Here is a 21,018-nt window from a genome sequence, read left to right as displayed (position 1 = left end):
CCCAGATTCCTAGAGCAGCAGGCCATCCTAGCCGCCCAGAGTGAGGGTCACTGACTGAGACACAAAGGATAATGGGCAGTAACGAGATTCCGGGCCAAACCCCGGCGACCTTCCCCTCTCCCAGGCCTGCGAAAAGTGGGAGGTGGAGAAAGGAGGGGACCCCAGCTCTGTTCCCCTGCCACCAAGATGACAGGGCCCAGCACATCTGGAGCAGTGGATGGAGACCACAAGTCACCAGGCTGGGAGACCCTGGCTCCCACAGGTGAGCACACACCTGCACATTCGTATTTCCCTTGGCGATGCCTATCCCGCAGGCAGGGGCCCCTGCCCCCCACCATGAGCATGGCAGAGCAAGTGCCACTCCACACAATGCGCTGCGCTGGCACCAAGTTCCTCAGCCCCCACCCCAGGCCCAGGCTCCCCAGGCCTCTGCGATAGATGGGACCAAGGAGCACCCAGCTTTGGCCTCAGAGCCCCTGCGCTCCCCACTGGCCCAGGGTGGTCTGTCCCGGCTCAGGGCCACTCTGGCCCCCCCGCGCCTCCTGACCCAGGTTCCTGCTTTTCCGTCTGCAGGCCTCTGCTCTCCTCAGAGTCCAGCCACTTGGTGCCTGCCCCCGCGGCTGTCAGCACTGGGCCATAGAAACAGGCACGTGGTCCGTCTGTCCATGGACAGAGAGGAACCCTGCACCCCACATGACCCCAGCTTCCAGGGAGAGAACCCCAGATTGTCAGCCACATGGGAGGAGGGGTCCCCCAGCTTTGCCAGGAGACTGGGAATCTGCTGCATGCAAGAGACAACCCCCCTCCCACAGCCTCTCCAAGTCTGCAGGACTGGCCATCTCTAGTGGTGACCATGCTGTCCAGCCTATGGGATCAGGTGACCTCCCATCACCCAGGACCTAGCTGTCCAGTTCCAGCAGCTGCAGCCACGCTCCAAACCCTGCTCAGCACCACTGTCTGCATCCTGAGTCCCCCAGCAAGAAGAGCCGTCCACAGCCCCAGTAACCCAGGAGCGAGCAGAGGCGCTGGACTGGGTCGGACGCCTACCCGAGGCCCACGGTTCTCCAACAGCAGAGCAGGCTGCCCACCACCCTGCAAGGCCTCTCCCTCCGGATGCCCACCAGACTCTCAAAACCTCCCTGGAAAGACGCAGGCCCCAGAAAGCATTTCCAGATAGATCTCCTCAGAATGGTGTCCCTGTCTTCCGGAGATGTCTGGCCAGGGTACCCCCTGTCCAGCTGCAGGACCATCACAGCAGTGCCTGCATCCCCCTCTACCTAAAGAGCTTGCTCACCGTGGGGTGGCGAGCTTGCCTGTGCCAGGCTCTGGACACACAGAGCACTACATCAGCGATGCCAACAGCCGTGGGTCCATGGAAGACACCCGCTCCTCTTAGCTGCAAGGCATACCCACCCAGAATCCCCGGCTCCACGAGGTCCTGCTGGGCACCTTCACTAGCACCGTCAGCCTCAGAGGTGCAAACCACAGGGAGACCGTATTCCCAGGAGCCTCAAGAGGCAGGAGCTACATGCAGGAGCCCCACTGGTACTAATCAGGGACAGGTCTGAAGCCACCTCCCTGGAAGAAAGTGGCACCCAGATCCAGGCATTGCCAGCACCCATGTCCCAGAGGTATCTGCGTGATCCTTTCTCACTCAGGAGCCCTCCCCTGCCCTCCTGGCCGGCTCTCCTGCTGGGGCGCAGAGCCACCACAGCTCCCAGGACACAGCTTAGAGGGTCCTCCCTGGGGAACAGTAGAGGGCCCCAGACAAGGGCCAATGCCACCCAGCTCCGAAGTCAGTGTCTGGGTCTCAGGCCAGGTCTGTTCCAACAATCAAGGACTTACTTAGGGGACTCTTTCTGGGTGTGCAAATCTGGTTACGGCAAACGCTGCAGAGGGAAGGAGGCCAGCAGCCGGCTCTTGGAAGGGCTCCTTACACAAAGACCCAAGTTGTAACTGTGTCTGCGATAACAGATGGGGCCTGCAATCGCCAAGGAGCACGCCACCCAACTGCCCTGTGCCTCCGCTGGCCCCGAGCGAGACAGAGGACAAGGTCAGCATTCTTGACATGCGTCACCAGGGAGTGGTGGGTGCCACCGTCACCTCAAGGCCTTTTGTGCCGGGAAGTGGGAAAATAGGAAACTGCAGAGAAGGGGAATATCACCAAGGCGTGGGACGGGAGGTCCAAACCGCATCACAAAATAGGAAACGTTCTCCTTGCCCTTACGTGGGGAGTCCCCACAGAGCTCCAGGACCTTCCTTGAAGGCGGGGGGGGGGGGGGGCTGAAGAGGGATGCAGGACGTTTATGGGGAAGGGGGAGGGAGGCAGGGGGAAGACAGACTGGAAATTAAAAAGATAAAAAGCCAGTAATTCCAGCAACTCAGGAGGCTGAGGCAGGAGGATCAAAAATTCAAGGCCAGCCTGGACAACTTACGGAGACCCTGTCTCAAAATAAAAAATAAAAAAGGGCTGGGGCTGTGGCTCAGTGATAGAGCCTCCTAGGTTCAGTCACCAGAATTGGGCAAAAAATAAAAATAAAAAAAGCAAAAAGAAGGGTGCTGTCCAGGGAGGGAGAGGGGAGAGATGCCCAGAATGTGGGGCTTCTGCAGAATTTGTACACGCACACCCAGAGATGGCTGCCCCTCTGCCCTGCAGGGTGCGCTGCTCTGGCCTGACCCACCCACCCAGTTGCTGGATTCCAGGGTGGGCCGACTGCTTGGCTGGAAAATCACCCAGAGACTCCATGGCTCGAGCCTGCCCTGCTGTGGGGGTGGCCTTCAGGGCCTCCACCCCTCAGCAGCTACCCGTGCTTCAGGACTGCCAGCCTCAGGGAGGAACCCGGACTGCTGGGGACACCGCAGAGGACTTGGCCTTTTCCTCCTCCCCTTCCGACCTCCCCGGGGAAGCCTGGACACCAGGTGACGCCCCATCGGAGGCCCTGGCTTTCCCCCAGGAAAGCAAAGGGGTGCCCCTCCCACTCCTCCAGACCAGCCGAGGGGTGCCCAGATACTTCCAGCAGACTGGCACATGGGTATCAGGGTGCCTGGCCCCTCCCCACACCCCAGCCCCCAATGGGCCAGCTCATTCCAACCTCCCAGTGCTGCCTGGGCTGGCTGCAAAGCTCTCCTCCTTCCTCCTGCAATCAGATTCCTACTTCCACTCAAGGTCCGCCTCCTCCCTCACTCCCCGTTAGCCAGAAGTGACCTTACTCTGCCCTGACGTGGAGGCTGCCCGCTCCTATCACCCATGGCTGGGCCGCGTCCCATGCTCCCCTCCTCCCCAGCAGCACCTTCCCATGTCCCACCGTCTGTCTGTCTGTCTAAGGCTCTTCACCTTCCACGTGTGCATCCTCCCCATTCTCCAACTCCACTCCAAGTTCCTGGGGCCCAGGGAGGGATGCCTGAAGGGGGCGGTGCTGGCCTCACATCCAGGCCACTCACGGGGCAGGACATGCATTCCCACCACGTCTACCCGGGATGCCTCGGGCTCTAGGGCCCAACCACTGCCCAGCTGAAGTTTTCAGGACACACAATGGGGGAGACTGACGCACACAGAAAACTAGAAGAACAGAGGCCCTGCTCCCCAAGACTGAGGAACCTTCTTCCAGAGTCAAAGGGCCTCCGACCATCGCACCAGGATGCTCTCAATGAGGCCCTTGTCTTGGATACAACTTGAGGGTCAGAAGCTGACTTGGGAGGCACCCAGAGGCCACCAGATGGAGTTACACACAAGGACCCAGAGGCAGGAGCACTAGCAGCCTCCACAGTGCACTGTGCCAGATGGTAAGACCAACACCACACCAAACTTCTGCCTCCGCTGCCACCAAAGGACTCCAGGTGGAGATCCCTACTTTCACCATAAATCCCACCTTCAACTTAGCGCCTGGTATCAGGGAATGAAAGCAAAGACCCCAATTCACAGGCCAAAAGAGAGAAGAGCAGGGAGCACAGGACCTGAAGGGGGCAGCATCTTTCTCCATCAGTGCCTGCAGGAAAGGCATCCCACTGCTGACTGGCCAAGTGGACATTCGGGAGAAAGAAACGGCCCAAGGAGGAGCTGTGGAGGTGATGCCCGGGCAGAGAGGGCTACAGGAGGGCCGAGCTATGCCAGGTGGCCAGAGGGCAACTTGTAACAAAGGAAACCTGGGGAGACCCTGCAATAAGCATGGCCCCTGAAAGACTCAGATGGTCAGCGGCACAAGGCATCGGCTCTGCAAACCCAGAACGCCCCTTGTTCTTGAAAAACACAATGCAAGATGCTAGAATCTGAAAATCTGCGGCAGCCACTGAGTTGACCAAGTGGATGCGCCATGCCAGGCTTTGCACAGGCTGTGCCACCACTAGACCGTGGGTCCCTCCTGAGTGTCCACCCCATCTCACCCCGTTCCCAGCAAACACAGCCAAAGCTCTGGTCCCAAGAAGTCACCTCCACTCAAAGATGAGGCTGACCACAGATGAGCTGTGAGGGCGCTGGGCTCGGGACACCCAGATTCTAGCCTGGTTCTGGCCACGGAGGGTGGAGGGCCTCAGACTGGTCACCTCCAGGCGTGGCCTGGCACCTGGCCGCCGAAACTCCTTTGAGCTCAGCCTCTCCCCCTCGCGGGCTCTGCCCAAGGCTGCTCCTGCTCCGAGCAGCTCCGAGGGGCGGGGGCTCCGGCCGGCAGAGACAGGCCCGCCCTCAGAAAGCCAGTCCCAGAAACGCCGAGACCATTGTGTGCGCCTCCCTTCCCACCGCTTTATTTACTCCTGAGGACACAGGACACAGGGCCACGGCACCGGCAGTCACGAGGCCCCGCGAAAGCGCGCGCACACACAGGCCGGGGCGGGGGCGCCAGACTCACCCTGGGAGGGAGCACCCCCCAAGTCTCCCTACTTTATAAACTCTGAAGGAAGGAAGAGCCAAAATGCTCCCCTTACCCTCACGCAAGCCCCCTCTGCCCGCACCGCCCTACTCTTGGAGGCGGACGAGGTTGTCCCCAGGCCTGGATGGGGGCCATGGGACGCCCCACGCCGAACACCAACGCTGCGGGGGCAGTGTCCGCTCGGCTGTGCCCGACCCTGCGGGCTGCGCGACTCAGCGGCCCTCCCCAGCCCGGATTCGGCTCAGCCCCGGCCCAGAAGCTGGCGTGGGGGAGGGGAGGGCTGTCCACCGGCAGGACGCGGCCGCCCACTCGGTCCGAGGCGGGGGACTAAGTTCCTAGCCAGCCGCCAGGCCCGAGAGGCCGAGGGCATCGGGCCAGAGGCTCATTTTCGGGAGTAGAAGTACTCGGTAGTTCCGGGGACGCCCCGCGAGCCCTCGAGGAGGTGGCTGTCGCTGGGCAAACACAACCAACAATAAAAGGAAGGAAACTCGGGCGGCAGCGCGCAGCGCGAGCTCTGGGTCCCGTGCGGGTCCCTCCAAAGGGGGCCTCCACTTCGGCGACGCGGGGCCGGGTGCGCGCGGCGCTCCTGGCTGGAGGGCGACCATCGGGGGTCCCGTCTGCTCTCCGCGCACTCCCGTCCCGCCGTCCCGCGCCAGGCCCGCCGAGGGTCCTGCCCAGCTCGCCCGCGGCGGCAGCAGCCAGCCGGGCACCCACCTTCGAAGTCCGAAATGATCCCGTCCAGCTGCGCGTTGACCGCGGGGTCGGACATGGTGGCTGGTGGGCAGGGAGTCGCGCAGAGGGCGGCGGCGAGGAAGCGCCCCCGGCCGGGCCCGAGCCCTGCGCGCTGGCTGGGGCGCCGCGCCCGCGCTCCTGCAGTGCAGAGATCGCCGCCGGAGCCCCTCGGCCCCCAGGATCGGCTGAATGAATGGGGGAGGAAGGCGGGCGCCGGCCCCTCCCCGCGCGCCGCCCCCGCCCGCCGCCCCGGCCCCCGCCCCGCCCCCGCCTCCCGGGCGGATCAGGTTCCCGCACCGCCGGCCTCCCCGGCTCGCACTGGCTACTCCGCCCGCCTGTCAAGGCCCGGCCTGGGGGGCTGGGGCCAGAGCGGGCGCAGCAGGGACCGCGGAGCCCTGGGCACACGACCCGCGCGCCCCCCTTCTCCCGGCCTGGCCTGCGCCCAGGGACGGCGACCGACCCGGCCTCGGCCCCTCCCCCCCGGACGCCCCGCTGCGACCAGATGTGGGCGGATGTGGAGGCCGGGCCGCGGCACAGGGGCGGGCGCCGAGGGGGACGAGATTCCTCCCCTTTCCCGGGACGTAGGTTTCCTTCTGCGGGAGGTTTTATTTACGCAGCCAAAGTTCGCCGGCGCCTGCTTTGCGCGCCCAGCGCCTGCAAGGGTTAAGCGGGGGCGCGCGGCGAGATCCAAGCTCTGGGCTCCAGAGCCGGGGACACGGGGCGACCGCGCGAGTCCACAGCATCCTACGGACTGAAGGCAACTGGTCCCCTGGCCGGGGTCGCCGCTGCACCCGCTGGGTGGCCTCTACGGAAGGCGCTGGCCCAGTGCAGGGGCGTGCGCCGGGATGGCGGACCCTGTCACAAGAGCCCGGGACACGTTCCAACTCCACATCCCCTGCTCAGCAAAGAGTAGACCCGGGCCTTCCCCCCCAGAGTAGACGGTTTGTAGTATCTGAAGGAGGAGAAAGGGCAGTGGTAGGCTCCCTCTCCCGCTGGGCCCGAACGCGAACCGCTCCCACTGGGCCTTTCTCTGGGTCAGTAGTCTCCACTCCTCCAACCACCGGGCAAACGTGATTAAACCCCACTGCACACCGTGGGACATGGGTGAGCTAGAGGCCAGAGAGAAGGGGCAGGAAGTAGTCCTCTGGAAGGGCCCCGGGGTCCCCCCAAGGGAGAGGGGTGATCTCCCACTCTGCCTGGGCCACGAGCTGTATGCTCCTGCCCTTACCTTAGGCCCAGGGCCTCTGCCTCGGCCCGGTGAGGACCCAGCCCCTCCAGAGTGGGTGGGCAACTCTGCCCAAGTGGTCCCCAGGGCAGGGGCCTGCAGCATGGGGAGGGGGGGAGGGGCGAATGAGCACCTGGGCTCATCCTGGATCAGGGGCTGGCCCCTGGCCACTGCCCACTCCCTCCCCACACCCACCTTTATGAAAGATCCCAAGTGTGCAAGGGATCCTGACCCCTGAGGGGAGGCCTAGGCGGGGTTGCAGGGGTCCCTTGGAGGACAGGGTTCTGGGTTTGGTGGCCTTTCAAGTTGCTGGAATCAGGTCCTTGGTAAGAAAAGCGGTCCCTCCCGTCATGCCTTGGATGTTTTGAACTGTTTTCCACCGAGTGAGTTCGGGGACACGGGAACTGCAAAACCACAGTCAGCTCAGACGGAGCACACCCTCGTCTGCCTGGGAGCCTGGGTGACAGGATGGGGTTGTCATTGCCATCACAGCACCCTGATGGCCTCCACACCAGCAGTCCAACCCTGCTGGGTCACCTGCCCACCCACCTCTGGGGATTTAAGTCCTCTCAACAGCACAGCCCTCTGGAAGATGCCGAGGCTCAAGGCGTCTGCCCTGGGCCGCAGCATTATTCTCCAGGGTTTTTATAGAAAGCACCTGTTGAGTGGAGACCCACCCATGAGATTGCTCTCCTTGTGCCCTGAATCCCTACGCACAGCAGGGCCAAGCCGACTTGGGTGTGTGTTTCCTTGGGGAGCCCAGCCAGGGTGCAGGACTCACCGAAATGCCCCCATGGGAATCCGAAGGACAATGGTGGGAGGAAGGCAGTTTCCAAGGCCTGTTGTGACCTGGCTCAAGAGCCCAGGCACCACCCCCTGCTGCCATCCCCCTTCACCTTAACCACAGCCCTCATTACCAGGCCTCTGCTCCCTGGGGAAAGCCAAGCTGGGTTTGGCCACACTCCCAGCAGGAAGTTCACCCTTGTGTCTAACCAACTGCTCTAATTGTACATCATGATTTCCTCCCTTTTCTGCTGACCTCAGAGGAGATGGGAAACAGTTGGGTACCTCCTCCCTTCACATCGTAATCACCTCCAAACTCCAGGCACTCCGCCTGCCTGCCCCTCGGCCTCTGTCTCTCAGCTTACACTGCCCTCCTCTAGCCCTGTAGGCACGGCCCTTTGATCACTCCCTGGGATGCTCCGTCTGGGGCTCCAGGGCTTTCACCAGGCCAGATGGCCACCGTGGGGGGGGGGCCTCCTGGACCCCTCTCCCGCGGTCTAGGCTGGACAAATGGTCCTGGTGAGGGCCCTGGGCAGGTGAGGTGAGCAGCGGGTGAGCGAGAAAGAGGCTTGGGTTTAGCCAGGGAGAGGACCGGGGCTCTGCCCTCTGTGATGGTGACCGGTGGCAGGGCCACCTGCAGGCCTGGCCAAAGGGGAAGGTGTGCTCAGAGGGACACCAGAAACCCCCCTCCCAGGTGCACCCAGACCTAGCGGGGGCCGGTTCTGCCCCCAAGACGTCCCCGGGCTCAGACGGCGGCCTGGCTTGGGTCAGGGCCTCGGCTGATGGACTTCAGGTCAGCATCTCCAGACGAGCTACTCCTGCGCCAGGGCAGGCCCTGCACCCCGAGAGGAGTCCTCAAAGGGGACAGAAGGGCACAGAGACGGAGAAGAGACTAGAGTAACGTGGCCACAGGCCAAGGGTGGCTGGGTCCCCAGAAGCTGGGTGGCAGGAAGGACCCTCCCCAGAGCCTGCAGAGGGACAGGGCCCTGTGACACGGTGCGTCAGCCCGGTGACCTCCAGAAAGGGGAGAGACCACCCTTGTGTTGCATGGCCATCCTCACAGCTGCAGTGGGAGAGCCCAGGCCCGAGTCCCCGTCTGGATCTCTAGGTCAGCGCTCGTCACCTGTCATGGGGCTGACACCGGGCACCTCCATCCTGAGGGGGTTCAGCCCTGAGTGGGGTTCAGTCCTGGGGGAGGGTTCTGTCCTGAGGGAGGGGTTCAGCCTTGAGGGGGGCTCAGCCCTGAGGGGGGGTTCAGCCCTGGGGGGGTTCAGCCCTGAGGGAGGGGTTCAGCCCTGGGGGGGGGCTCAGACAGCAGCGAGTTTTAATGAGAAGCTAAAAGCAGGACAGGTGAGGAGTGGGAGGAAGCCCGTGGGGCCTGGCTGGTAACAGGAGGGAGCGGCCTGGGAGAAGCCACGGGTCGCGGGGTCCCGTCCAGCTGGAGGGACGTGGACCACAGTGTGGGAAAAGAGGGCAGAGGAAACGCTGGGCGGAAACAGCCGTTTGGCGTGACTTGGGGACGGTGACCCCTGTGCGCCCAGGTACAGCCGTGGGAAGCTGAGCTGGCCGGGAAGCAGTCAGCAGTGGGGCCTGGAGCAGGGAGTCGGTGGCACTGGGCCCAGCCACTGCGCCTGGACAGGACACCAGCGAGCAGTCTCCTCCCTCACGGGGGCTCTCTCCGCCTGGACCTGGCACACAGTAGGACCGCACTGAGCTCCAGGGCCTCAGTCCAGCGGCAGCCGGGCCTCCCTCAGCCCATCCCAGGGAGAGGCACCCTGTTCGCCCCGCTGCCCAAGCCCAAAGGCCACCACCTCCTGCATCCTCCTTCCCTCACCCCAACAGCTGGACCCCACGCAACTTCCTCCCTCCAGGAACCTGGGGACCTGGGGGCCTCCCCAGCCCCGCAGGCTGACCACAACCAGCCACCCTCAAATACACAGCAGGGCACTGGACTCAGCATGCCTGTGGCTCGGGCAACTCCACCTTGGACAAGCTCAACTCCCAAGGTGACATCATCAGTGAGCGGGAAAGCTGCCCTCCGGCCACCAAACCTCAAGGGCAGGACAGGAGGCCCTGGTAGAGCCTGGAGGGCGCGGCCCGGCCATCCCCAGCAGCACACACGTGGGGACACGTAAATGTAGACAGAAAACCAACACTGGGACCTGCTGGGCTCCGTGCTTCTCACCGCTGTTTAAATACAACTTAACTGGTTTAATTGTTACATCAGCCTAGTGTGTCACTTGATTTTATAACGTTCTTCTAGTTCAGGCACTTTCACTGTGATCACACACGTTTACACATAAAACACGAAGCCTCCCACTGACCACGTTAGCCGTCTCCGGGCACACAGCTCAAGTGTGGCCACCACCACCGTCCAAGTCCAGTTCTTTCCATCTTCCCAAAGTGGGACTCTGCACCATTAAACAATGACTCCGCATTCTCCCTTGCCCCACCCGCTGGCAACGGCCATTCCCCTTCATCTCTCTAAATATGACGACTCCAGCAGCCATGGAGTGGAATCATATAATCCTTTGTGACTGGCCTGCTTCCCTTGACAGAGTGTCTCAAGGTGCAGGGTTTATCCAAGTCACAGCACGTGGCAGAATTTCCTTCTTAAAGGCTAAATAATATTCCACTGTGTGGACATACCACATTTTGTCTACCCGTTGATCCCTCCATGGACATTTGAGTTGCCCCCAGCTTTTGGCCGCTTTGAGTAATGCTGCTGTGAATGTGGATATGCACATTATCTGTTTAGGTCCCCACTGTCACATGAGCATTTAGTTCCCAGAAGTATAATGGCTGGATCCTATGGTCATTTTACGTAATTTAATTTCAAACAATGTCTTACATGTAATTTGTTTTTAATATATTTACTTTTATATATGATAACCATGTGTATAGTTTTATATTATGTAAGTTCTGTATGATTTAATCTTTGATAACAACCACTTTGCCAGATTCCTCACGGTTTACCCATCTGCTCTGGGTCACCGTGGCCTCTCTGCTGTGCTCCTGCAGTACGCTGCCTGCCTGCCTCCATTCTTGTTCCCTCCACGAGCCCTCAAGCCCTCGCAGTGACCAGACCACGTCAACTCCCTCTGCCTTGCTCACTCTTCAGGTGCCAACTCCTCCCCTGCGTCTGCCCATTTCCAGAGCCTAGTGACCTCATTCAGCCCCAGGCCTCCTTCCTGTTCTTCACACTGCCTTCTGCCCCAGGACATTTGCACAAGCCCTTCCCTGGGCCTGAACGGCTTCCCCATCTTCTCCTGGTGGCTCTCTGTCTATCATTTCAGTCTTAAATATGAGAGCCCCCACCCCAGGGTTCCCCGTGAGACTCAGTTACTTCCTCACCTCTAGGCAAGTGCCAGGGGCTCCCCTAGTTCCTGTTCAGTCCCACAGAGTGATAAAGCAAGATCACGGGGGCTTCTGCTGGGGAATCAGCCCCGGAAGGACAGCAGGGGTCGTAACCCACGTGGACTCTGCCCTCCTGCCAGCACCAGAGGCAGGCGCTGCTACACCTGGACCCAGCCTCCAGGACCCGCCTCCCTGCCAGCCCCTGCCTGGGCAGCCACCCAAACTCGACCACTGACTGCCTTGCAGGCTGCCAGATTGTGAACGCTCATGTGACAGTGGGGACAGCTGACATTCATCCAGTGTGCAGCTCAAAGCCCATCACACCATCTGCCCGGAGGCTGAGAGGCAACTGCAGGGTCTCACTTCAGAAGAGCAGATGACTAATCCATTCCCCAAACTGCCCAGCGGCGGCCTGCTTGGTGCAGAACCGCGGTGAACCCTGCCCGCAGGCCTGGCTCTTATCTCGGGGCAGGGACTTTCTAAACAGTGTGTCGTCTCCAGGCGTGTGAGGCAGAGGAGGCTCCTGGCCTTGGAACCCGCAGACACTCTGCCCACGGCTCCTTGCCCCCAGCTCCAGTGCACAGGGCTGCGCAGGCCCAGTGGGCCTGGAGTCCCCGGGCTGCTGGCTCTCGTGACAGGACCTGACGTGACCTGAGGTGACCTGACAGCAGCACCACCTGGCCCTCCCATGACAGTGACCTTAGACCTGCTAGGAACCAGGGAGCGCTGGCTGGTGAAGCCACGGCCTGCGGTGCCAGCGCTGGCCTCGGTGACGACCCACACACAGCAGGGGGGAGGGACACCCTTCTCTCCACGGCCACCACTTTCTTACTGACCAGTTTCATCTTGACACAGTCCCTCAACGCCTGGTGCGACCCTGGTCCCCAAGACACAGCTTTGGAACGGCCTCAAGTCCCCAATATCCCAGCCACCACCTGAGGCTGGAGTGCAGAGGCAGGGGACATCGTGTGCTCCAGAGAGTCGAGACACAGCCTCTGACCCTCCTGGGCTCCGCGAGGGGCTGAGAGGAGTGGCCAGGCTGGTCCTGACCCCGCCTAAAGGTGCACAGCTCGTCCCCGTCCCCTGGCTGTACCAGCCCGCAGACACCTCACGGCAGCTCCCAGGACACTTGGACACATGCCTGCCCCGAGGGACAAGGGACAAGGGATGGGCTGTTCCCGGGGCCTGCAGTGTCCTGGCCTCCCCACCACTTTTCCCAAGCAGGCACCCTGCTCTGTGGGTCTGGGGCTGCAGGCAGCTGCCACCCTGCAGTGTGGGGACAAGGGCTGAGTCACCAGCCTGCCACGTCAGCAGGAACAGCGGGGACCAAGCTGAGAAGAAAGCACTTGTTTAAAGTCACCACAGTGGCCGTCCCCAGGGAGCGCCCCTCCCAGCCGGGCCGTCTGCAGCTACAGGCTGGAGAACACCCTGCCCACCCGGCTGCCAGGACCCAGCAGGTGGCGGGCAAGAGGGCGGAGGAGGTGGCGGGAGCAGAACCCTCTCCTCTCCCTCACCTCTGACAGGGTCCGGGGCCACCTGCACCGCAGCCCCCAGCCCAGCCTCCTAAAGGCTCATCACCCGCCCTCGAACTCTTCCCGGGACAGGGAGCTCAGCACCCACCGACGCCTCTCACTCTTTCTTTGGACTGTTTAGAAACACACGGAGGCTGGGGTGCGGCTCAGAGGTCGGGCACCTGCCCAGCGCCCACCCTGCGTTCCACCCCAGCAATGCACAGCCACACACATAAAAACTGAAGCGAGATAAAGACGGGGCTGGGGACATGGCTCAGTTGGTACAGTGCTTGGCTCGCATGCACGAGGCCCCGGGTTCAACCCTGAGCACCACAAAAAATAATAACAATAATAAAGGTAGATGGGGTCTCGGGCAGTGACCCCAGGACCCCTGAGTGCTCTGGAGCATCCCCCAGAGGACAGGTCTGGGGTCCACTTCTGCCCGTGTCTGTGCCAGGCTCTGATGACCTCAGTGGAGCCCCAGAGATTAAGGGGCAGCACTGTGAGCTGGCAGGTCCCCAGGCCTGGCCTTTCCTCCTCTGCAGGGGCACAGAGAACAAAGAGGAGGAAGTAGCTGGGCTCTGCAGGGCTCCCTCAGAAAGAGCAGGGAGGGCTCTTTCTGAGAGGTCAACAGACCACGGCTCTGCGTGGGCTGAGTTCTCTCCCCTTCCCAGTCCACCATGATGTACGGCCTCACCCCCACTAAAGTAGAAGCCAGGTGCCGTCACTTGCAACTGTATCCCAGCTACTGGGGAGGCCAAGGCAGGAGGATGGCAAGTTCAAGGCCAGTCTCAGCAATCTAGCAAGATGCTCCTCAAAATGAAAAGGGCAAGGATGTGGCTCAGTGGCAAAGTGGCCCTGTATCCAGTCCCCAGTACCAAAGACCAAAAAGCAAAAAAACAGTGCCTGTGCTCACAGTGACCCCTGTGGGGGAGGAAGAGGGCGGGCAGCCGCTCTACCTGAGAGGCAGCCTCGGGGCTGGCCCTGCGCCTGGGGACACAATGCTCCTCTGGATGGAGGCAGAAGAGTGGCCGCTGGCCAGCCCCCCTGGCCAATCTGGATAATGAAATCTTCCCAGCTCTGAGTGTGCTGGAAGCAGCAGCCAGAGTCACCAAGTGAACCACTTGTCCCCAGCGAGGCGCGGGGTACAACACACCCGGCCTCTCGCTGGCCCGATTCTCCCCGCAACATGAGTCACTGGGGCCAGGATGACACGGCCCAGACAGGGCCCTGCCAGGGTCTTGCCAGCTCTGGCCAGGCCTCGGGTGGGGAGAGAGGAACAAAAGGCCCGACCAGAAACCCGGGGCCTGCGTGGAGGCCTCGGCACTGCCCCCGGGGTCCAGAGCAAAGGGAGGCCTCTCTGGCCGCCTCCAGGCAGCTGCGCCCCTGCCCATGTGGGCACAGACGGCCTTTCAGAGCCCCGGTAACAGCCAGCAGAGTGACCCCATGTGGAAACAGGCCAGGAAGGACGTGAGCGAGACAGGCCCGAGGCCCCCGGGTGGGTTGACACCTTCCTGCCCCTGGTGGCAAAGCCCCGACCGCGCCACGTCAGGGACAGGCTCTGGGTGGTTGTTTTTGTTTTTCATTAAGAATAAGAACACGGCTCCCTCCCCACAGCCCGGGCTTCAGCAGGACCCCCTCCCTCCAGGCTCAGGTGCGCCCACCTGGGCTCCAAGCCCATGTGGAAGGACCTTCCTAAAGTGCGACAGTCCCCGGGGGCATGCCTTCACCTGCTGGGCACAGGGGGGGCCACTCAGCCTCCCCTCCCGTGCTTCTCCCTGCCCTCCGGTCCCCCCAGCTCTCACGGGACCCCATGAGCCGTGCCTCTGCCAACCCCCATTCTACTCCCCCTGCCTTCTCTCCCCGCTCCCTGACTCCTCCCCTCTACTCCTGCAGGCTTCAGCTCAGATGCCACTTCTTCCAGGAAGCCTTCCAGGGCCCCCAGGGGGAGGGCTTTTCCTCTAGGGCCTGCTCAGCGCCCCCAGTCCCTGGGCAGCCTCCATCTCAGACCGGGCGGCCTACGAGGTATCAGGAGGCTCTCAGTGAGCGGGGCTGAACCAAGGCCCTCAGAAAGCCACGGAGCCGGGCAGAGGCGCAGCAGATGCAGAATGAGAGCAGGTGCGTCCCGCCCCTCCTGGCGCTCACCCCACCCCGGGCCTTCCTCTGAAGGAAGGGGACAGGTGGCCGGGACCGGAGGAGGGCTTCGTGGAGAGGGACTCCAGTGATCCTGGCTCTTGCTGCAGGGCACCTAGAGGGGACCGTGGGCCAGGAGAGTGGAGCAGTGAGCAGCCCGCAGGCAGCTGTTCTCCAGCGGGGAGAGATTTCTCACCTTCAGGAACAGGGTGGGGACATTCCCAGACAGGGCCACGTCTTGGCTGGGAACAGGAACCACAGTGATGGGTCTGGGTGGCCGGTCCCATCCCCAGACAGGGCACCCGCCTGTCTGCGGAAGCCGCCCCGACCTGCGGCACAGGACTGCGGCAGTCCCCAGCCAGCCTCTGACTCGAGGCCTCCTCTTCCAGAAGCCAGTGTGGACGTCCAAGGCCAAGATCTCCACAGGCCCTTGGCACATCCCCAGACGCCGGGGACTGGGAAACAACGGGGCCTTCGTGGCCAGCAGGGTGGACAGGGCCCAGAGATGGGCAGGTTTGTCAACTCAGTTGTGAATGATCTAGAGCACAAACCCCGCCTCACCCCAGTGTGGCCTGAAAACTCACAGCAAATGTCCCCTTCAGAACCATGTCACCTCTCCAAGGCCCACCTCACCTCCCTCCTGCCGGCTCACTGGCAGCCACCTGGACACGGCAGCAACCGTGGCTCATCCTGCTGGGTCTCTGAGCCAACCTGTCCACCCCCACAGCTCTCCTCTGAGCAAGAGAGACCGACCTTCAGAGTGGACCCCAGACAGGGAAGACCCTCCAAGGAGCTCGGCTCTGCTCCGAGGGGGCGCCTTCCCACCTTCCTTCCTCTCGATGCTGGGTCGGAACCCAGCCTGTGCCAGGCAAGTGTCCTGCAGGAGCCACACCCTAGAGAGCACCCTTAACACAGAGACTGACACTCAACCTAGGGGTCCTCCTGCAGGACAGCCCTGAGGGCTGGGGCCTCTTCTCTTTCCTCTTAAGGTTGCAAGGACACTTACGGAGCACATGGGTCTCAAGGACGAGACCCCCTGCCCCATCCTCCCCCGACCTGGGCCTGGAAGACTCTCCAGGTGGCAGAGCCAGCTCTCCACTCTGCCCTCTGCAGATGCCCAGTGAACGTCAGCCCCTCCCCGATGCCGCGGGCACCTGCCTTCCCAGAGCGGTCCCAGCAGCCCAGCCCAGCCACCCAGCTGGCATTCATGGACATCTGGCCAACAGCTCTTAGCTATGCTCCAGTGACCTTGCAAATGCCCCAGGTCATAAACGAGGCCCCGGCTCGTGTCTCGGCAGCTTCCTCCTCCACCACCACTCCTTCCCGTCCCGCCAACGTCCTGACAGTGGTCGGACAGGCGAGTGGCCTGTGACCCTCCCTGGGGTCGTCCCTGTGCGGGCCCGGCTCGCTGGAGCCCGTGGGGGAGAGTGCCCAGCCTCTCTGGGCCTGAGTCCCCACTTAGAGAACCACAGGGACGAGGACCATGAGTGGGAGGCACCTGGGGACATGAGGAGAAAGGAGGAGAGGGGGGAGAAGAGGAGGAGGAAAATAAGGAGGAGAGGCCCTCGCTGCTGCTCCCGCGACCTGACCAGCTACTGCCCCCGTCTCCAACCCGCAGCCGACATCAGAGAGGGCCAGGCTGCCTGTGCCCAGGAGGGTGGAGCTCCAGGACTGGTCAGCGATGTAGCCACCACAGTGGACCAACAGGGTCCCCAGCACAGGAGCTGTGGCAAGGTCCCCACAGGGTCTCTGAGGCCGAGAGGCGGGGAGAGGGGACCGAAGCTGCAGGCCAGCCCAGGATGCCACTCAGCCTCCCCCAACGTGCCCTGCTCCGAAGCTGGGCCTGGCACCCAGGAGGGGAGTCCCCGGCCCCCAGCATGTGTGTCAGGTCTAGGGCACAGGGACAGGAGGGGGCCATGTGGTGTCCCTAGATGCCCAACAGGCTGGTTTCTTCTGAAGGTTGACACCCAGAGCCCAGCCCAGAGGAGGAGCCCAGAGAGATTCCAAAGCCCCCAGGAAGTTCACTTAGGTCCAACTTCAGTCCCTCACCACAGAAGGCCTTTGGACGGAGCAGGCCCTGTATGTGTGCCGAGGGTCTCAGCTGCCCAGAGGGAGGAGCACGGGATGCACGTGCCACCCAGATCCACTGTCTTTGCACACAGTCGTGAGACAGAGAGACGCGCAGCAGCCGGGCACGGCCAAGTGTTGGCCTGGCAGCCCCCCCCCCCGGGGGGTTGGGCATTTGCACCAATCCCGTGCACACAGATCTTCGCACACATGTGGCTGACAATCACCGGCACAACTGTGCCGGGGAACCTGGCCCAGCGCCCGCCAGCAACAGGGCGCTGTAATCCCCAGCTGCTCGCCGGATGCCACAGGAGACGCCATTGGAGGACAGAGAGGGTCACGGTTTTCAAGGCCACACCCCCATGGGAGACATGGGGCCACAGGATGGACATGTTGTCAGCCAAAGCATCAGCCCGGCCCCCTGGGTCACCGGAGGAGCAGGCACCCGCTCATTCAGCATTTTTATTGAGCAACTACAAGGAGCTAAACAGCATAGACCAGGACGTAAGCAGCTCATCCCAAACCACCCGACCCTCTCCCGGGCCTGCTGTGAGGGGCAGACTGGCTTCTGGAGGCGCACGGAGCTGGACGGACCTCTCAGACTGGCCAGCCCTGGGCCTGGGTTGGGCAGGTGCGCAGCACACGGGGGCTGGGATGGACTCCCCCAATGGGTGCGTGAGCAGCAGACATCGGCCTGCGCTGCTTGTGGAAATGCCCAAGCGCTGGCCTGTCCACGCCTGTGGCGAGGAGCACAAAGCGGCAGCAGGAGCCAGCGGGCCGCCCAGCTGCTACCCAGGAGGCAGATGATCTGCTCCACAGTGTCCTGTCCTTCCCTGACAGCTGCTCCGCCAGCCCGCGGCCCTGGCAACCACGGGAGGCTGGCGGCCGGGCTGCAGGCTGAAACCATGAGTGACCTCCACGGAGGGGTCACTCAGCCTCTGTCCAGCTGGAAACGGGGCTCCTGCCAGGCGGGAGCATTTGGGGGAACCAGTTCCTGGGAGCTGAGCCAGGCCCGGGTCAGGCTGCTGGAACCTTGGGTGATGCCCACCGCCTCACCCCGCGGGGGAACAGCAGCCGTGGAGGGGAGGGGCAGGGTGTGCGCGAGCAAGGGAGGGACAGGGACAGACGGGCCTCGGGAGTCCCTTCACCCCTCCCTGCTTCAGCAGGGCCCAGGGCTCCTGCTTCACAGGATCACAGTGAAACGTGGACACCTCGATGTCTGTAACGTGCTGAGAGCCGGGGCGGCACACTGTGCGCCAGGCCTCTGCGGCCTGTGTCTGCCAGCACAGCTTGGTTGCGATCCCCCGTGAGAAGCAGGGGCAGCTGCTGGCACCGTGGCCTTGCTCTAGGGACCCTGGTGGGAGACGTGACAGCCTGCCGCTGCCTGAGGTCCCAGTGCCTGTGTGCACACGTGGGCACTCATGTGCCACCCACATGCGTGTTCTCATGCACATTCGACTATCATACGTGCCTTCCCAGCACCTGTGCGTCTGTGCGTTGGCTTCCACGTGGAGGCTCAGGCTGAGCGGGTCGGGACAGAGCCTCTGTTTCCATAGGAACCAGGTGCAGCAATCTTCTGTCACCACTGGTGGTCAAAAGGACAGAGCAAGGTGAGGCGGGGAGCCACTGTCAACCCTTCCCCGGGGACAGGCGCAGCCGGGGCCTGGTGGTGGTAGGCAAGTGCCCAGATCCTTTGGAATTCAAGTCCTCATACGACAACAGCCCTGAGCCTCTGAAAGACCCTTCTCCGCAGCCCTGAGCCACGCCCACACGGTCCTTGCTGGAAACTTCTGGGCATGGGGGACTCGCTATTTTGTGAAATGTCCCATTTCACGGTCACAAAGTGAAAACGGTGAGAAAAACACCTGTTTATGTAACGCGTCACACTCCTCGTTCCAGCGTCTCCCGGGGGCCTGGTACCGGGCAGTTTCTGGAGGACCTCAGTCCTGTATCTGGCTAAGCCTGAAGCTCCTCTGCGCCCACCACGCCTCCGTGTGAGCAGCCTCCATGCCGACCAGAGCCCCTTCCCCACAGGATCTCAAGCCCTCGGGACACACGGTCTCCTGCTGGGCCCTGGCTGGCCTTCCACATCCCCCTGAGGACCACGCCCTGGGGAGCCCTCGGGTGAGGTTGAATTGCATCCCCCAAAACGAATCCCAGTGCTCACCCAATACCTGTGACAGTCACCTTACTTGGAAAAGGGTGAAATCTAGTTAAATGAGGGCACGCTGGGTCCCTAACCCAGTGACCGGCGACTTGGTCACAGACTACAGAGGCGACGTCAAGAGGCGGCAGACCCTGGAGGGACGCTGCCGAAGCCAAGGGACACCCCACCCAGAAGCTGGGAGAGAGGCCTGGGGCTGATTCCCTTGCAGCCCTGTGGACACCTGGGTTTCAGACTTGTGGCCTCCAAATCCCTCGTGATGTTCCGGGCGGGGCTGTTTGGGGTGCTCTTCTGGCCCCCCAGGACACAGCTCCAGGCCTCAGCAGGGGGCCCAGCAGCCTGGGCCCCTCCCCCACGGCAGCCAAGCCCTACCCCTTATTTTGTCTCACGGTTAAGGGCACACGGCTGTTCACCCCAGCTCCGGTCAGCCAGCCTGGGCGGATTCCCCATCCCCGTCCACGCAGAGCAGCCTGCCCTCGCCCCTCCCCTCACTCTCTGCCGCTCTCCCCTCCCTGCTCCCCATTAGACGTGGGGTCCTGGTGTAGGCCCAGGACCAGGGTCACACTTGACAGCTTCCCACTGCTGGGCTGCAGCTGACCAAGGCTCCCTGGCGTGGAACCTCATGCCCTGACCTTGGCCCTCGACTCACCGCAGGGCCTCTGAGGGTCTCTGTGAGGTCAGCCTTCCCCCTGACCGAAGCTCATGAGGAAGGGTGCCCAACCTTGAGGGTGGAGACTCCTGACCTTGACAGACCCCAGGGCACACAATGTGTCTCCCAAGGCCTCAGAGCCACTGGTCTGTCCCTCCACTGCCAACACTTAGGCAAAATCTGCTTTTGAAAGTAGATGCCCCCACCTCGGCCCCTCTGTTGCCATGAATGACCAGCAACAAAAACACAGTCTTGTGCCAAAGGTGGGGCCTGCAGTTCCCAGGGCCAGTTTCCTGCCAGGCCTAGGTGCAATCCACAGGAGGGCTCGCCCGTCAGAGGGCGTGTGTGTGTGTGTGTGTGCGTGTGTGTGTGTGCGCGCGTGCGTATGCGTGTGTGTCCCCCCACGCGCAGTCGGGAAGGGTGGAGAGGCTCACGGAAATGCTTTCTGGAGCTCGGGAAGACAGGGAGATGGAAATGAGAGCTGTGCATCACACCCATACACATACACACTCACACACACTCACACACTCACACACACACTCACACACAGTCACACACACTTACCCACTCACACACACACTCACCCACTCACACATGCACACTCACACACACATACTCTCACTCACACACTCACACACACACTCACCCACTCACACACACACACTCACACACGCCCTTCCTCTTCTTTCACCCACAGGCTTGGGACACCTACTTCAGATCTGCCGGGGGCCTTCGAGGTGTGGACGGCAGCTCTCCCCCGCCACGCCTCCTCCCACCCCACGGCCTCCTCCCTTCTGCTCCTCTAACCTTCTGCTGCCTGCCTGGACTCCACCCGAGCGAGCGCTCGGGTGTGAATCGTTTCCTCTGCACGTAGGTTGCGGGGGAAGGAACGGGCAGGCCCTCTTCCGGATCTGGGGCTCTGGCCAGGGATGAGCTTTCTCCTGGAGAACATGCACAGGGGCCGGGCTGCGGGGACTCGACAGCTCGCGGATGCGCAGAGCAGGCCCCGGCAGGGAGACCCCGCAAACGCCAAGCTCTGTTAGGCCTGGGCAGCCCCCAGCCTGAACGCCCTCTCCTCCGCCCCCCACCCCAGGAAGCACGGGGCGGGGACAAGAGAGGGCTCTTTCCTTCAGGGGCCACTCTTCGCACACCTCTGGAGCTGACCCCAGTGTTCTGGGCTGCACAGGAAGGAGTAGCAGCCCCCTGTCCCCCAACTCTGCCCCCCAGTGGGGAGAGGGCCAGCCGCGTCTGCAGACACATGCTAGTGGAGAGGTGGTGGACAGGCGGCAGTGGCCCAAGCCCGAGTACAGTGGCCCCGGAGCCCGTCACACCAGCAGCTCTCCAAGCAGACCAGGGCACACTGACCTGTGCCACCAGCCTGGTGTTGATGCCCGCTCCACACAGCGCCCAGCAGGAACCCCAAGCACCCACCATGTCACGACCTCAACCTCCCCTTCCCAAGGAGCAGCAAAAAACAGAAGTGGGGCAGGCGGAATAGGATCGCAGGGCTAACCGACAGCGTGGCTCCTTGTCCA

The 21,018-nt window shown here is 62.6% G+C and overlaps 1 protein-coding gene across 3 annotated transcripts in view; it reads right to left on the bottom strand.

Moving 5' to 3' along the window:
* Nucleotides 1-21,018, bottom strand: part of Septin9 (septin 9) — a 140,878-nt gene that overhangs the window by 80,717 nt on the left and 39,143 nt on the right. The window contains exon 1 of one of the 3 annotated variants that reach the window (XM_046424943.2): nucleotides 5,577-5,775. The exons of the other annotated variants lie outside the window; for them this stretch is intronic. Within the exon in view, the coding sequence (XP_046280899.1) occupies nucleotides 5,577-5,631 (55 nt within the window). The 5' untranslated portion in view covers nucleotides 5,632-5,775. Of the gene's footprint in view, nucleotides 1-5,576; nucleotides 5,776-21,018 lie in introns of those variants that run through there. 3 annotated transcript variants of the gene reach the window in all.

This window comes from Marmota monax, unplaced genomic scaffold (genome assembly GCF_021218885.2).
Source record: "Marmota monax isolate L192 unplaced genomic scaffold, Marmota_monax_Labrador192_F-V1.1 WCK01_AAM20220418_F8-fsc00362, whole genome shotgun sequence".
Classification (NCBI taxonomy): domain Eukaryota; kingdom Metazoa; phylum Chordata; class Mammalia; order Rodentia; family Sciuridae; genus Marmota; species Marmota monax.
Note: the sequence above shows the minus strand (reverse complement) of the source record. Positions and strands in the feature narration are given on the sequence as shown.